Source organism: Amphiprion ocellaris, chromosome 12, assembly GCF_022539595.1.
Source record: "Amphiprion ocellaris isolate individual 3 ecotype Okinawa chromosome 12, ASM2253959v1, whole genome shotgun sequence".
Lineage (NCBI taxonomy): Eukaryota > Metazoa > Chordata > Actinopteri > Pomacentridae > Amphiprion > Amphiprion ocellaris.
In genome coordinates this window covers 9,754,208-9,771,612 of record NC_072777.1, presented here as the reverse complement: position 1 = coordinate 9,771,612, position 17,405 = coordinate 9,754,208, and the positions used below count along the sequence as shown (strand labels likewise).

At 39.7% G+C, this 17,405-nt stretch overlaps 1 protein-coding gene across 9 annotated transcripts in view; it reads left to right on the top strand.

Moving 5' to 3' along the window:
* utrn (utrophin) overlaps positions 1-17,405 on the top strand; it is a 225,825-nt gene that overhangs the window by 155,183 nt on the left and 53,237 nt on the right. For all 9 annotated transcript variants that reach the window (XM_023279832.3, XM_023279833.3, XM_023279834.3 and 6 more), the window contains 4 exons: positions 3,097-3,175; positions 4,522-4,582; positions 12,577-12,638; positions 17,198-17,272. In XM_023279832.3, the coding sequence (XP_023135600.2) occupies positions 3,097-3,175; positions 4,522-4,582; positions 12,577-12,638; positions 17,198-17,272 (277 nt within the window). The remainder of the gene's footprint in view (positions 1-3,096; positions 3,176-4,521; positions 4,583-12,576; positions 12,639-17,197; positions 17,273-17,405) is intronic.

Sequence of the window (17,405 nt, the reverse complement as noted above, 5' to 3'; positions counted from 1 at the left end):
GCAGGACCTTCACTAAGAAGCCAGGTCCAACTGTGTAGTTTGATGATTTGGTGTTCGTATACAGACAGCTATCATCTTTCTTGCTGTGACAGTATGAGCATAACAGTCATTAGTGGCTAAAAAGAAACTGGGCTATTGGCCTTTCTGTGCTTATTTCCAAAATCCCAGCATGGACATCTGTGATCCGGCTGCCGTAGCGCCTGAGGTACCGCTGTGCATGTGCGAGTCTCTATATTGCAGACTGCCAATACTGTCCTGCTAGTCAGACTAATGAAGCAAAGCAAACCTACAGCCATGTACAGCAGGACACAGGTGTACTGCCTGAGAGGTCAATACTCAGCTTTCAAAGGAGTGAAGGAGCTGAATGTTTGTGTGATTGATAGTTCAAAGCTGTATGAAGCTTCACCTTTCTCTGAAACCACTGCATGCAAAGGTGAACAAAGCAATTTTTATGAACAAGCTAAACATTTGTTTTTGAAACACAATTTGTAATAGTAACAGTTAAGGTGATTGTTAGTAATAATTAAGGTATAAAGGAGAATGTGAGTTAAATAATTCTGTAGTGTTCTTTGCATTGAATGGTTTTGATAATTAATATGCAATGAGACACTACCTGATTCTGTCATTATCCATTTTACTGATCTTTGGGTTAAGGCTGAATAATTCATTGATTTTTAAATTGAAATTGCAATTTTAAGCAATACAATTAGCAAATTGCAAAAGCTGCAATATAGGACACACAAGGCATGCTATTAAATAATGAGACTAATGCTATACTTGAGCTTTATTTAGTCAGAGCATATTGAAACTTTCAGGAGTTGTTTTCTTACCCATTGGTCAATGTATACTATGAGGTTCATCATGCAGGCTGTGATGCTACTGACACAATAGCCTCATCTCCTACATTTTCCAGCCCAGCTGACCCAAGGTTTAAACTGCTGTATCCATGGTTTTACAGATTCATCCCATCAGCTTTGTCTGACAGTTGCACTTTTGATGGTACCTCATGTAGTAATGAACCATTCCATGTTTTCAATCTACTGCACAGAGAACATTTTGTCAGAAAACTCACATTTAGATATTTTCCTCAAATTGCTTAGCCCTGCTGGGCATCATTTCAAACGTGTTTCTGACTTTTCAGCATCTCTCTCTTTTTGGTGTTTTAGTGCCGAGACACTACTGCATTTACTATTCTGCTAGGTTAAGTTTCTTATCAAATCACTCATACAAATTGACCCCTGCATTCTAAACATAACAATTTCACTTCAGTGACTTTTCACCGGTCATACTAGCTAGACATGTATCATCATATTTTTTTTTTTGTTTTGTTTTGCTGTCAAACAACTATAGTTTAGGCCACATCTATTTACTGAGAAGACAGTCACCAGAGATCTGGATAATGTGTTTATCTATGCCTGTAACAATACAGCTGTATACTAATTACTGTGTCCTGATGCATGTTTTTACAGTATGCAACAGAAGTGAGCGTACTCCTGTGCAATATCATTTAAATGTCAAATATGATTCAGAATTGTTTCACCTCTCAATAACTGCATTACTTCAAAGTTAAACGGAAGGGTATTTGTTTTTGTATTCATTAAAAACAAAAACTTAACAAGGACTATATTGAAAATAGTGAGTAAACCTGTGATTTCCAATTAGCCTTCCTAAAATAACGTCACTGACAATGCACTATTTGCACTATCGATCTCTGAAAAACAGACAGGTAAGTGCTTCAGACTTGGCAAAGGAGTTATCAGTGGAAATTGGAGTTTCTGTAAAAGGTCCGCCACGAAAAAGACATTGTATAACGTCAAACTCTATGGACAACATCCAATAAAAAGTCCCTTGCCCACTGTTTTGTACAAAACTGCAAGAGGATACTTTGTTAGAGAATACGAAAAGAAGCCTGATGGATATTGGGAGCACATTATTTGGTCAGGTAAGACCAGATGGGGTCCACAAAGTTTGTTGTGACCCTTGTCAAGACTACCACAATGAATGCATAGTCCTGACAGTGAACTGCAGAGGTGGGAATGTGATCATATGGAGATCCGTGAATGTAAAAGGTGTTGGGGAGATGACATCTATAAATGGGGCAATGGATATCTGTGAATAAACCAAAATGCTGTCTGACAAAATGACTCTCAGTTTGCAAAAACTTGGCAAAATTCCAGCCTGATTACAATCCAAAGCACTCTGCCAAAATCACACAAGAGTTTCTAAACAAAAAAGAGGAAAACTATGACCCAGACAAGAATGGCATCTGACTTGAATCGAACAATACACCTCTGGGGTATTTTAAAAAGAAAGGTGGAGCAACACAAGCCTTCAAGCAAAGGACAGCTGAAAGAAATAGCATCTGAGGAATAGCAGAACATCTGCAGAAATTTGGTATCCTCCATGCTGACAAGGACTGAGCTTGTCTTCGAAAATAAAGTTTAACACACAATGGATCAAAAAATAAAGATTTTTGAGTACCAGTAATGAAAGGTGTACAGACTTTTGTTTCGTTGAGTTGCTACTGTGGAGCCTGTATTTTTAATATAACGAATTTAAACTGTTAGTTTTTAATTTCCCATATTTGAAATTTTCAATAATTTGACATTTAAATGATCTTGCATAGGGTTGCACTTATACTGCGTACTTACATTTGTTTTTGTACTCTGTTACTTGTAATTGTAACCTTTAAAATACTTGAGAGTGTACAGTAATACAGTGACTGCTGCTTAGGAGTGTACATTTAACCTCATTCAGTTAGTTGCAGTGTGTGTGCATGATAGAAACCATGTGGAGACAAATTCACCTCAGTTCAGTGAATTCAAACAGACATTCAACTGTGCTTTATAAATGTCTCGAATTAATATATATTACCTGTAAATCCATTCAAGGTGTTATATTGTATATTTTTATACCTCTAAAAAGTTTCTTGAGTCAGAGTTTTACAGAAAATCCACTTCTAACTTAATTGCGCTGAAATTGAATTCATTCCAACCATGACGCCAAGTCCAGCCACTGTGAAGTTCTGTGTTCCGTGAGCGCAGCTTTGTAGCCCCCAGCTGACTGTTCTCTCCGGTGTGTGTGGTCATTGTACAGGTGGCAGTGGAGGACAGACTGAAACTCCTTCAGGAAGCCCACAGAGACTTCGGCCCCTCCTCGCAGCATTTCCTCTCCAGTGAGTATGGAGCCAGTTACTTCTCTCAGGGAATTAGACATTTTTGGCGATTTGGTTTGTTTCTCTGCAGTTACAGAGTGGCACATCCTCAGAATTGTTGTCATCTTGCCATCTTTAGTTGTACGCTTCACAGTCACGCATGCTCAGTGGATAGGTGCACGTGCGTACTCATGCACATAGTTTGCAGACTGGGCACTTTAATCTTGAATAATGCAAGGATTAATTACAGCTCTCCAGTGCCTCTCCCCCTCTTCCTCCCTCTTTAGAGTGGTCATTAGCAGAACAGAGAGCGTCAGAGACAAAGCTGGTGTGAAAGACAAATGCAGGAGTGTGAACATGAAACAAAGCAGCCAGTCTCTCGCTGCCTGTCTCTCTCTCTCTCTCTCTCTTTCTCTTTCGTCATTTTCTATAATCATACAGCCATTAGCGCTCTTCCTGCTTCACCTGATTTGCTTTGCTGGACGTCAGACACTGGCACAAAATGATTGGATGCCGTGTGAGTCAGAGCAGGTGGTAGCCTCGGCGGCCATGCTGTTTCACCAATAGACATGAATTTACAAAATAAGCGTCTCTGAGAGCTCAGCCACTGCACCAGACAAAACACAACTCAGTCTCTTCTTTCATCTTCCTGGCACTATGACACTATCTTCTCCATCACACATTCGCTCTCATTACACTAGTAGCTTAATATTCCCTCAGGGATCAATAAAGTACTGCATCCTTATCTTGTCCTATTCATCTCATATATCTCCCAATCCCGCTTAATCTCTTTCTCTTACTGTCTTTTCATCTCTCTATCTGAGTGTAGAGCTGTGTCAAGGAGGAGGGAAAGTGGGAGGGCGATAAATCAAGCAACATTTCTGCTTCTTATTGCTCTTGAGAGCTTCTCAAGCCTTATATTTGGCTGGCTTTCACACTTTATCAGCTTGTCATTTTCAACGTTTCCCTGTCCAGTCAATATTTATTATCTTGTTTGTGCCCACAACGATCAGCATAAACCTGAGCACGGTGTACATTTTTCTCAAAAGTTTTTCTACTATTTATAAACTTTTTTTTTCATGCCCTATTGTCTCCCTCCTCTCTCTCTGTGCCGAAACAACAATATCCATTTACTTTTCCTCTCTTAATTTCATGCTTTGTAAGAGTCTTCCTTATATAGCTAGATTATGTTATTATGGAAATGTTAGATGTAAGAATTATTTCAAGTCAAGCTCCAAACGCTAAAAGGATTACTACACTGCATGGTAAAATTGTGCTGTGTTTATTAAGATGGCGTTTCGATTTTAACTACTTGACTTGTTGTCTCTCCCCTCATCTCTCCTTTATCTTTGTCTCTCTGTCTGCAGCCTCTGTACAGCTCCCCTGGCAACGTGCTGTTTCACAGAATAAGGTTCCTTATTACATCAAGTAAGTGGAGCAAAATGGCTTCGATAGCAATCAATGTGCCTGTATTAATTGTATGCATGTGTCTCTGTGTGTTGGTTTGTATCTGTGATTATTATGTAGTGGTACAGCGGAGCAGTCAGGATATTGTCTGTAGGAATTTGGTAAAAAGTTGTTAAAAACCCTTTCTTTTATTGAGTGTTCGCCTCCACCTTCAGTATCAACCCCACCAGCATTTTTGGCATCTTATGTTTAAAAAATCACCAAAATGACACCATTTATCAGAGCCAGAAGATGTAACAAGAGAAAGAATTGTCTTGTTTCCAACTTTCATACAGTTCTTAAACTAATCAAATGTGACATGCAGTTGCGTCAGGAAAATGACCAAATTTAAGCCTAAAATTCTGTGAAAAATACAAAGGTGGAGTAAAATTATGTTTTTTAGAAATGCTCAAAGCTGGATTTGAAATAGCCCATTACCTCAAATGTCTGGAAGTGAATCGCAGTCTTCTCAGTTTTTTGCATAATTTAGAACTCAGCCTTCTAGTGACCTTTTCACCCCATAAATGGTCATGCAGCTATTGTTCCATGTTTTTCTGTGCACGTACATATTTTATTTGTCTTTCAGTTCAGGATCTTCAATCTGCCAATTTGCTCTGTCTGTAAATTAGCATTCAGTCAGTTTCACCTCCACATTTCTCATTCATTTCAACATTAGCACTTCTTTTTGAATAGATAATACCTGGCTGAATCCCAGGACAGCTTCCCACACTAATAGTGGGAACAGTGACTGCAGTGACTTTAGCTTGACGTCTTGCTTCCCATTCTAATTTTTGCCAAATCAGGCCTGTTTCTGTTTAAACAGGCGGAGAGAAGATCTGTGCTGGTAGTAGCCAGGACAGCTCCTCTACCGCTCAGTAAATGTCAGTCACAAAGTGTGACGGACCTCATTATCCAGAAATCATGTAACCATATATCAGGAAACTGCTGCCTAACCGAACCCGAATTCACCCTTATTTTTTGCTAGCAGTTAGAAAAATCTTTGGGTAGCAGTTTTAGCTATCATTTGTAAGTTATGCTGTCTTTGCTTCTGTCTCTGGTTTCTGTTAGAATACTGTTACAGCCTGACTTTGTTATTTAGGATGATAAAATGAGCGTATTTTTTGATGGCTGGCCCCATAAATCATCCTGTGCCCTGAGTCGAAATGTCATGGTCTCAGTTAAAATTGTCAAATGGCCATTACAACAAAAAAAAGGCTACTTGTACCATTGTCCAGAGGACAACCTTCAATAAAAGCTTGTGCTATAAAGATTTATAGATCTGGTCTTGTCCCAGTAACAAGAAGAATATCTCCAAATGTTCTGATACAACCATTTCACAAAGCATTTATATTTATGTTTAATATCTTCAAAGTTTCAACTTGTGGAGTCTTTAACTGGCTGGATATGGGTAATTTATTATTTTGGGGTACAGTTTGCACAGTTTTTAAAGACCCTTGTTTGATGGCAGCACTTAAAAATTTAATCAGTGTGTTAAGGCATACAGTCTTTGCTTGTCCAATGCTTTTGTTAAACAGCTGAATGGGATACAATGCAGTAATAAAACATAATACAAAAGCAAACTAGATCCAAAAATAGATTAAAAATACAAGTACAGAAAATAATATTCACGATGGAAGCAGACCTTAACACACACAACCCGAATGTTAGGATATACCTTCATTATAATTTATTCAGTTTAAAAAAACAAGGAAATGCAATGACAACAAAATTATTTGTTTGTGACATTAACCCTCTGAACCCCAAGTAGTTTCTGGGCGTCTTCTTCTTGTACCACATTTTTTTGCAGCAATATAAAGTTAAAAAATTCTGCACCTCTGTGGAAACAAAACTATGGATAGAAGTACAGAGAGCTTAAATTTTTAATTTTTTTTTGCAGGATAACAAAGTTATAATGCATAAATCATAAAAAAGAAAATTATTGAGAGAAATGGTGGAAAAATAGGGTGACTGTACATGCTATTGAAATTGTCCTACAAATTTGAAATATAATTCCATACTTGTTTCCCATCTGCTCTGCGTAAACACAGCCTGCAGTTCAGCCCAGTTCTGAATTTTAGTCATGTCACTTTTAGCTGCAGCTGAGTCGGTATCGGCTTCAACGTTGCACTAATGAGCCACAGAATTTTTTGCAGGATCTAGTCAGTGCAGTCAATGTATTTTTGGCCTGCCAAATCAAGAACTGCCGCAAACTCTTGACAGTTCTTTTTGCTGTTTCTGACTGTCATAAATGGTGCAATTAAATAAAAAAAAAAACATGCCTTTCAAACCCTCCAGTGGGTTTTAGGGTTCAGGGGGTTAAACAAATCATAGATCTTCCTGTGTTTTCAAAAACTTACTCTCTTCCACTCAAATAGAGAACACTATTCTCTCCGTTTTAAAGTTGTCACAATTAATATCTATCCAATCGTCAAGGGGAAAATAGGATTCAGACAAAGAAAGAAGGCTAGCGACACGTGCTGTGTTTGGGCCTGAAGCTTGGCACTAGACTGGGATCACAGATGAAAGCCAGACAGCCAGCGACTCGGAGGGCAGGCTTATAACTTTAGAGTCAACAACAGCCTGTGATCACAGCTGTGCCCAGCCAATGATCCTGCATCCGCCCACTCGCACAAACAAAGCACATGTGCACAAAGGCATCAGCACAAAACGAAAAGACATATGTAGTGATGCTCACCTTCATGCTGCCGAGAAAACGCTTACACACCCTAAGATGCATATGAACTCCAAACTGAAACTCGCTGTCCAAATACACACAGACTCATTGTGAACACACCATATGCTCTGCGGATCCCTCTAGGTTGGCAGGACCAGGTTTTCTCTTTCCAATGCGGCTCTTCTGTCAACCCTAAATTGCTTCTCAGAAAAGGGAGAAAAAATTCAGTCCTTCTTCAGCTTTTTGCTGCAGTGTGTGGCTTTTCCTTCATTTTAAAATGAAGATAGCCTGCAGTACACTTTTCTCCCCTCCTTCACACACAAATACACAAGCAGGCTTGCGCACGCTCATGAAAACCCCACTTAATTTGCTGTTTGATCTGAACTCTAAATCCATCTCCAGGACTAATCACAGGTTGCTTTCAGGGCTGTGACATCCTTGGGACATGCGCATCACTCTTTGACACATTCATTTCCCCAAACTCCACTTCGCCTCCTCTTCCATCTCCTCTCATACGCTGCATCTTTTCTTCAGGCTGACAAAGGGCTCCTGATTAAAACTGCAGCTTGTCCACCCCCTGTAGTGAAGAGTTCAATTGGCATATTTAGGGAAAATCAAACAGCTTCACACAAATTCCACATACGCTACCATTTAAGAGTTTTGGGTCACCCAGACAATTTCATGTTTTCCATGAAAACTCACACTTTTATTCATGTGCTAACATAAGTGCACAAGGGTTTTCTAATCATCAATTAGCCTTTTAACACGATTAGCTAACGCAATGTAGCATTAGAACACAGGAGTGATGGCTGCTGGAAATGTTCCTCTGTACCTCTATGGAGATATTCCATTAAAAATCAGTCGTTTCCAGCTAGAATAGTCATTTACCACATTAACAATGTCTAGACTGTATTTCTGATTCATTTAATGTTATCTTCATTGAAAAAAAAATGCTTTTCTGTCAAAAATAAGGACATTTCTAAGTGACCCCAAACTTTTGAATGGTAGTGTATCCTGCCTGATGCTGGATTTGTTGTCCCATTTTGGGGACAATTTTTGTAGGCTTATGCAGCTTCTAGGCTTTCTGAGAGGAAATATAGCAAGATTGCATCTGTGCAAAGATTAGAGAGAGTCCCTTCACATTCCAAGGCTTTTTGTAGTAGTGCTGTCTGTCTATGTTTTTGATAGGCGACATTTGACACCATGAATTAGCGTGTGTGTGGTTGTACCTCACAGAAGAGGCTGCCATTATGTCTAATTTAAGACTTTTTCAATAGGAATTCCAAACAGTTTGAACTGTAACTCAAAAGCAGAATGCTGTTTTTGCAGGGAAGGTGGGGGTTACTTTTTTTAAAAGCAAAAAAGAAGCAGAGGAGGAGCAGTGAAAGCCAGGGAAAGACAGAAGATGTCAGGTGGTGAATGCAGGCACGTATCAGCTGTCACAGACACTTGGTGATAAGCCTGGCAGGCTGCTGTCAGTAAAAGAAAAGTTCCTGAAATCTTCCTCTTGCTTACTCAGACATTTCACTAATTCTGTCTCTTTGGATATCCAGATACGCTAGCAATCATTCATCTGCAGACTCATGATTATTCATGGCAGCCTCTAAATGTGTGACAGTGACAAACTCCCACCAGCAAAGGAAATGTTGTGCAGAAGTGCTTGGCCGGTCTGCTACCACTATTTTTTTTTTGGTCCTGCTGGATATATTCCAGAAGAAATTTGTCATTTACATGTTCTGTTCTTATATTCCCCAGAGGCAGTATTTAATACTTTGTCTATTTGTAGGACAGAAGGAAAGAGTAGTGAGAAATTGTGGTTATGGTTAATTATGGAGCAGCAGAAAAGAATTGAGTAATTAGCAGAACCACTTTAACCTTCAATGAGACTCCGAGCAGCCAGAAATGGCAACGTTGCAAAGAAAACGTCAAAGGAAATAGCAATTATTTTTGATAAGCGGAATTCCTATTGTGCTGATGTGTTATTCTGAGAGAGTCAGACCATTCACTTCTCCTGAAAAGCTTCAGCTGCTTTGCTTCCCTGGTCAGACAGAAATCTCATAAAAACATCTTGTAAAAGGTTATTTTTTTCTCTCACATTACCCTAGTGGCTACAGAAACTTCATCCTTTTCTCCCTGCTGCAGTATCGCCTCCTGTGACCCCATTTGATTTGTTGGTGCTTATTCTGAGATGTCATTTAATGACTTTTATGAAGGAAAATGTCACATTCATTGCACAAGACCCAAGTGGTTTCATCTCCACATTCTCTCGCTCACTCTGGCTTGTTCTTTCTAATGCCTGCCAAATCAGGAAACCACTACTTCTGATTATAGGACACTTTCATTACCATGTTTCTATTTTAATTTGCTTTTAATTTGATGCAAATGAGAAGTCATTTTCTACTGTGGAGCCTAAATGCGAAAAAAATTCTAAAAGAGCATACATTATCAATCAAGTGAATTCTCACATTTGAAAAGCTTGAAGTAGAAATTAATGGTTGGACTTGATTAATGATTTTCACTTCAAACAGCTTAAATCTAGTCCAGTGTCAGTGACAGGTTCAGTGTCTCCACAAAGTTTTGATGCAGCCACGTGTGTCCAGTCAAATGTTGTAGACACTTTAAGCTTTGGTTGAGATGCGCCGTTTCATATTTTGGATGCACTTGGATTGTTTCTGATTATTGTGTTTGGTGGTGGAGCGTTCAAGTTCTTCTTAAAAGTTGGTAAAGACAATTAACTATTTTAAAGCAGTAATGAAAAATGGCTGATTCAATTTGTAGGCTATTATGAGTTCATTTTGGTTGTAAATTAAAATATAACATTTTTATACGGACAATAAAGAGACAAAGATGACACAAAATAGGAATTAAACAAATAGAGGATATTGGTTCTGCAGCCTGGACTAGACTAGGATCAGAGGTCAAGGTCAGAAATGAAAGACTTGAAAGATGGACTAAATTTTTTGCAATCAACAACAGCTTGCAGTCATGGATGTGCCCAGCCAATAAACCCATTTGGTTCACTGTGTCTGACCATTTATTTCAGTCAAGCTGGTCCGAAAGCTAGATGTCTACTTAGTCATGTGCCAAACATCCTGCCTGAAAAGGATGATCTCAGAGCACTTGAAAGCAATTTTGCTGCTGTTCTTTTGTGGTATCAAAGAAAAACAGACCAACCACAGGATTTTATCAAAGAATATACAGTATGTGACTTTAGCATGAATTCAAAGCTAAAACACTATTAAATGTATTCACACCTTTAACTCTTTATCATGTTCCTCAAATTGTTCCTGAACATTTTTTTTCAGCATGACTTTTGATCGTGAATAAGCCCTACCATTTGGAGATGCTCTGATGCAGTCGCCCCAGCCAATTTAGCCTGCGTCAAAGTTGCTCTGTTCCTTACGCTGCCAACTTTTCAAGCTTCCAATACATCAACTTTAAGAGCTAACTCTTCTCTTGCTGCCTTAAATACCTCAGCCTTAGTAGGGGCCATTTTCATAAGATATTAAGTGCTATTCACTTCATCTGCCAGTGGTTTTAATGTTGTGGCTGATATGTGTATATTTTATACTTCTAATATGTTGACAGTGTTTAGCACTGACATCCAGCTTTTGGGTTCAATTCTGCTGGTCAGTTGAGGATTTATGTCAGAAGGTTGCTTGTTGTCCTTTGCCTGTGATGGACTGTTCCACAGTTGAAAGACAAATGCATGGTAGGTTATTTGTCGATTCTAAATTGTCAATTGATTTAAGTGTGAACATGCATGGTTGTCTCTTTGTGTTAACTTTGTAATGGTCTGGCGAACTGTCCAGGATGAACTTTTCCTCCCACACATTGTCCACTGAGATGGAGTCCAGCTCCAAGTAACCTTGTTCAAAATAAAGCAGAAGCAGTTAAATGATGGATTGATAGTTTTAATGCATAATAGAAGATTGTGTGACTTTAAGCTTACAGCTGTTGGTTTGTTTGTCAAAGGCCAGTGTGAACACATGTCATATTAAAGTGTGAAAGCAACCTCTCACACTTTATCCTGACATTCACTGTGGATGTACTGCTGTATGTATCTCTAAGGAGCTTTCGGATACCTGCCGGCATATCTGTTTTTGTCCCCTGCTCTTTAATGTTCCCTGATGCCTCTTCTCTCGCCTATGAATGTTTCCCACTGTGTTATCTAAAATGTAGCCGCTTTGTAGCAAGTGTGTCATCAGTTTGCTTTTTCTCTTCGTACAGAACAACAAAAAGATTGCGTAGGCATTACAAAGGGAATGTGTTGAGGAGAAAACGTTGCAGACGGTTGAACTTGACAATTCAGTTGTCCTCATCATGGCATTCATGAGCTGTGGATATAAGCACAAGCTGTCAACTCAGTTCGTCGGTGAAAAGACTGCCGGCCTTGTGCTGTGTTTGTGTGTGCCTGTAAATACGGTATGGACTTTTTGCGTATCGCATCATCGTACCAGTTCTGTATTGTCCTTAATGTGCCCGTCTGCTTTTCAGTGACAAAAATGTTTCATGGCAAAAGCTGTTGGCCAATTGGGACCTGGATATCCAGAATTCTGCCTCCTCACTTTTGTGTTTGTGAGGGGCAAATATCAATGAATCCCTGGTCTTGGATTCATCAAACTCCCTCGACATTTCGGGCAAACTCTTTGTAGGTCCTCAGCACAGCAAAGTCCATGCATTAGCAATGCCTGGCCAGGTGTGAAAGAGGTCATCGCTCAGTACAGCTCAGTTTTAATAGATCTGGTTTATGTTGTTCTGTGGGTGTGTGAGGCACAAATGTAAACACAGACTTGAGACTCGGTCCCCTCATATTTACATCCCAAGAGGTTTAAAAAGGCAGATCTTGTGCTGATGAGAAGGATTTGCAGTATTTGTCTATTTGTGTGTATGTGTGCTTCTGTATTGCTTTACGTAAAGCTCTTTTATGATTTTTCTGTAGCCTTTGTGCCCAATTCAGAGGCGATAACAAAAGACTTGTCAATAAAACCATCAACAATGTTTGCTTACGTCAAATGATGATAATACAAGTGATGTTAGCTCGTGTGTAGTTTGTGTGGATCAGTGTTTGTGTCTACTTGTACAGTTTTGTGTGTGTTTTCAAGTACCTTACCGTTCAAACTTGCTTTGTCTGTCCTTATTTTTTAACTCTTTTGACAAACCTTGAAAGTACAGAAAGTATTTCTGTGTGTGAATGTTTTGACATGACTATCTCTGGTTTTGTTTGTGTGTCAGCTACTTTTTTTTTTTTTTTTTTGTATTTGTCAGTCTAATTGTCCTCTTCTGTCTTTGTGGTTTTCAGTCACCAGACACAGACAACCTGCTGGGATCATCCAAAGATGACAGAACTCTACCAATCACTAGGTAAAAACACACAACCACAGATCAGACACACATTTAAAACCATTATGGTCACATATGTGACCATTCGATTTGAGTGTGAGTTAAAATTTCATATGGTTGCATGCATGTGGTGATAACATCAGGCTGCTTTGGTGCCTCTCTGCCAGGTACAGGCAGCTTAATGACTGCACTAACCATTGTGGTTGAAAGTACTAATTTTTATTTACTGGCCTAATCAGTCTCTCCCTGCCTGAAACAGTTCTATAGCTGATTATTAAATTTTTTTAAAGTTTCAAAAGGGGAGATCAGCTACATCTTATAATGAGAGTACAGGTACAGGTGGTTAGATACCGACTGAACCAGTGAAGGAGGAAAACTTTTATGCTCAATCACAATAGCAGCCGCAGTAAAAGAGCAGCATAGTTCAACAAATAGAAACCACAATCATAAATTTGGCTCCCCACAATTAGATAAATGTGATCAACTGTGATACGGACTTTTAAAATGCTCCACTCATAGAGAACAACCCATGTAGATAAAATCAGTTAGTTTCCTCTTGAGTAAATCTGACACTGGAGCACCTTATTTCCCTCTCTTCAAAGTAATTGTTGGTGTCACACCTGTCTGAGCTGCATTAGATGAGCACAGAGAATAGAGGCCTCTCTGTGCATGGCCGCCTAGCTGTACATTGTTCTGTCTGTAAATTGTAGTGTCTATCGATAAGCAGGAGGTAAGCAAGGGAGGAGTTCAGCCTGTGCACACTAAAGGAGTGATTTTAGACAACATCAAGGGAACAAAGATGACAAAATTGATGTATTTTCTGATTGAAGTGTTTTGCAAGTACCTAATCTTGAGTCACCCCTAATTTTTGCATCCGTGTAAAAGCAGGGTATGTAAAGAACGCAATTTATCAGCATAAAAGATTGATTAATGGCATGTTGATACGATAGGCTGAGTTAGTTGGTAATGCTTGTGCTGTCAGTGGAAAAGTTAATCTAGAGCAGTTCAGCTGGCTAATATTGTACTGTCCAAAACTGCACTGATCAGTTACTGATCATTATCCAAAGCAGGTGGGTTGCTGATTCGGGAAAGAGGTGCTGCTATTTGACATTTTTTAAAAATGTAATGCATCGTTGTTGTGAGTGTTACGAACTGAATTTGACCAGACACTGTCATGGTACAAGTAAATTTGAAAATCATTTTTTGGAAATTGGCTGAAGTGATCCCTTAATAGCATTAATAAAGCCTGTTTTATGGCTGAGTGTGGGTATTTTAAAGAACGAGGGGGCGGTTTCACAGAGATGACATTTAAACAGAAAGTGTGTCATGTGCAAAAGCTCAGTGTTTAAAATAACATCTCATTTCTTCGTTACTCATACCAATTTGTAAGACAGGTCAAGATTGTCATTAGGACTCAGCTGATGACAATTCCAGAGCTGATACTTTTTCTGACTCTTCAAACTTTATGAGCTTCTCCAAGCAATTGACTAAGAATCTAAAATGAAGCTAATTAATGCCTACAAAGCTGGAGAAGGCTATAAAAGATATCAAAGCACTTTCCACTGTCTGAAATGTCATTACGGATGTCATTAAGAAATGAGGTGCTTGATGTACTTTATTTAAGTATTGCTACAGTATTAATGGGGGCCACAGGAAGAGTAGCTGCTGTTTGAATGCTGGTATGTTAGAAGAGTAACTAATGTAGATCTAAACAAACAAACAAGCAAGCAGTTCAGGGGAACTGTGGAAGAAAAGTTTCAGATAAACTGTACAGCTGCTGGGCAGAAAGGCAAAACAAAACCCACTTATGACTGCAAAGTAGCTGCAGGAAGTTTTAGCTGACACAGGAGTGGCAGTCCACCGTTACAGTCTGCAGATTTTCACAAACAAGGTGTATATGGAGCAGTAATCAACAGGGAACTTTAGCTGCGACCTCATCACAAAAGACACTGTTCCAGTTTTGTAAACAAGTGCTGTGGATACAGGAAATTCAAATTCATCTCAATTACTGAAGGTATGTGTGGAGGGAATGTCAGCGGATGGGAACATCATGCAGTCAGTCTGAAAAGGAGGTTCGCTTCTACAGCAGCCCACCTCAGAATCCGCAAGGAACTACTTCAAGAAATACAGGCTGAAGTTTTTAAGTGGCCCTCAAGGTACCCAGAATTGAACATCATCTAAAATCTGTTGACAGATTCTAAGTTAATTGAATGTTGTAGATAACCCAAAAGTATGTCGAGCTGATGGACATTCCTGAATCCCAAATAGAAAGACTCATAACTGTTACAAAAAGCCCAAACTTTTGCACTTTTTTTCTGTTATTTTTCCGTTTTTAACGTCGATAAAATAGATAGAATTTGATTAGAATACATTTTATTGTCATCACACTGAGTACAAGGAAAATGTGAAAGTGGAACAGCTTTAAGGGCAGTACAAATGTCCTAATACACGGATCAGACATAACATAATGACCACTGACAGGGAAGGTAAATAACACTGATTATCTCTTCATCATGGCACCTGCTAGTGGGTTGGATATACTAGGCAGCAAGAAAACATTTTGTCCTCAAAACTGATGTGTTAGAAGCAGAAAAAATAGGCAAGCGTAAGGATTTGAGCGAGTTTCACAAGGGCTAAACTGTGATGACTAGATGAGTGGGTCAGAGAATCTCCAAAACTGCAGCTCTTGTGGGGTGTTCCTGGTCTGCAGTGGTCAGTATCTATCAATAGTGATCCAAGCAAGGAACAGTGGTGAACCGGCGACAGGGTCATGGGTGGCCAAGCCTCACTGATGCACGTGGGGAGTGAAGGCTGGCCCATGTGGTCCAATCCAACAGACGAAATACTGTTGCTCAAATTACTGAAGAAGTTAATTCTAGTTCTGATAGAAAGGTGTCAGAATACACAGTGCATCACAGTTTGTTGTGTATGTGGCTGCATAGCTGCAGACCAGTCAGGTGCCCATGTCGTACCTTGTACATCGCCAAAAGCACCAACAATGGGCAAGTGAGCATCAGAACTGGACCACGGAGCAATGGAAGAAGGTGGCCTGGTCTGATGAATCACGTCTTCTTATACATCACGTGGATGGCCAGGTGTGTGCTTACGTGGGGAACACATGACATCAGGATGCACTATGAGAAGAAGGCAAGCAAGTGGAGGCAGTGTGATGCTTTGGGCAATGTTCTGCTGGGAAACCTTGGGTCCTGCCATCCATCTGGATGCTACTTTGACACGTACCACCAACCTAAGCAATGTTGCAGACCATGTACACCTTTCATGGAAACAATATTCCCTGATACCTGTAGCCTCTTTCAGCAGGACAGTGCTCCATGCCACAAAGCTAAAATGGTTCAGGAATGGTTTGAAGAGCACAGCAACCAGTTTGAGGTGTTCACTTGGCCTCCAGATTCCCCAGATCTCAATCCAATCAAGCATCTGTGGGATGTGCTGGACAAACAAGTCCGATCCATGGAGGCCCCAGCTCGCAACTAACAGGACTCAAAGGATCTTTTGCTAACATCTCGGTGTCAGATGCCACAGCACACCTTCAGAGGTTTAGTAGAGTCCATGTCTTGATGCATCAGGGCTGTTTTGGAGCAAAAGCAGGAGCAACATAATATTAGGCAGGTGGTCATGATGTTATGCCTGATCAGTGTAGATATACAGTATGAACAGTATAAACAGTGCATCTAAGTATGCAAGGTATATGAATCCAAGATTTGTTAGTAATGTATTATATGCAGTGTAGGTTTATACAATAGATTACAGCATTAACAGAATGAACAGTATCAACAGGACAGTATGCACTGAGTATATAAATAGAATATGCTGTAGGTAATAAAAATGCGATAGATAAATAATATTAAGCTAGACAAATGTAAATATAAAGATAGGGATAACTGATAGTATAAATTGTGGCAATACAGTAAGTTTATTTGAAGAACATTAGAAGAAAAACTAATTTCATGTCTGCTGCAGGGGGGTTATTTACTCATTATAAAATCAGCAAAATGTGGAATTTGTGTAGCACTGAACAAACTTTGCATACAACTGAACATGAAACAGGCCTCTGGTCTTTTGCAGGTTGGTTTCTGATCAGAGTTCAAAAACATCCTGTAGACGTATTTCTATCTTGTCTGGCCAGTTTATGTTTCGTGTTTAATCTTATGACAACCACACCCAGATTTTTTTCCCGCTCTTTCCTGCTCCTTGTCAGTATCCATATGCATGTCAGTGTCCCTGTGTAGCGGCCAGCAAGACTGTCCTTAAATGAGCAGCCTGATAAGTAATAACCTGTGAAACTTTGGGAGCGCTCGCTATCAGCCAGCGGCTCAACAAATAGCACCGGCCCCCACTGAGACAGAACTCACTAACCTAATTACACAGTCCACATTAGCACCCCCTTCCTCTCAGTTGTCCCCGGAGACAATAACTAACAGAAAGTCAGATTTCACCGAAACAGAGGTCCTACTTGCCCGGAAGGCAGATTTCTGTTGCGCTTTGTTTTCTGATTTCCTGCCTCGGTTTTCTTTTTGTCCATTTCCCTTTCATCTCTCTGTTTCTTTCTCTGCTTGTAGCTGACTTGAACAACGTGAGATTCTCAGCATACCGAACAGCCATGAAGATCCGCAGGCTGCAGAAAGCACTGTGCTGTAAGTAAGCCACACAAACACTCACACACACCTGAGCGCCTAAAGTTGTGGTCTGCTTATTTTTTTGATGTTGAGATGCAACGACATGTTTTTGCCTAAACAACGCAGGGGCCGAGGATTTTATTGTTTTGCT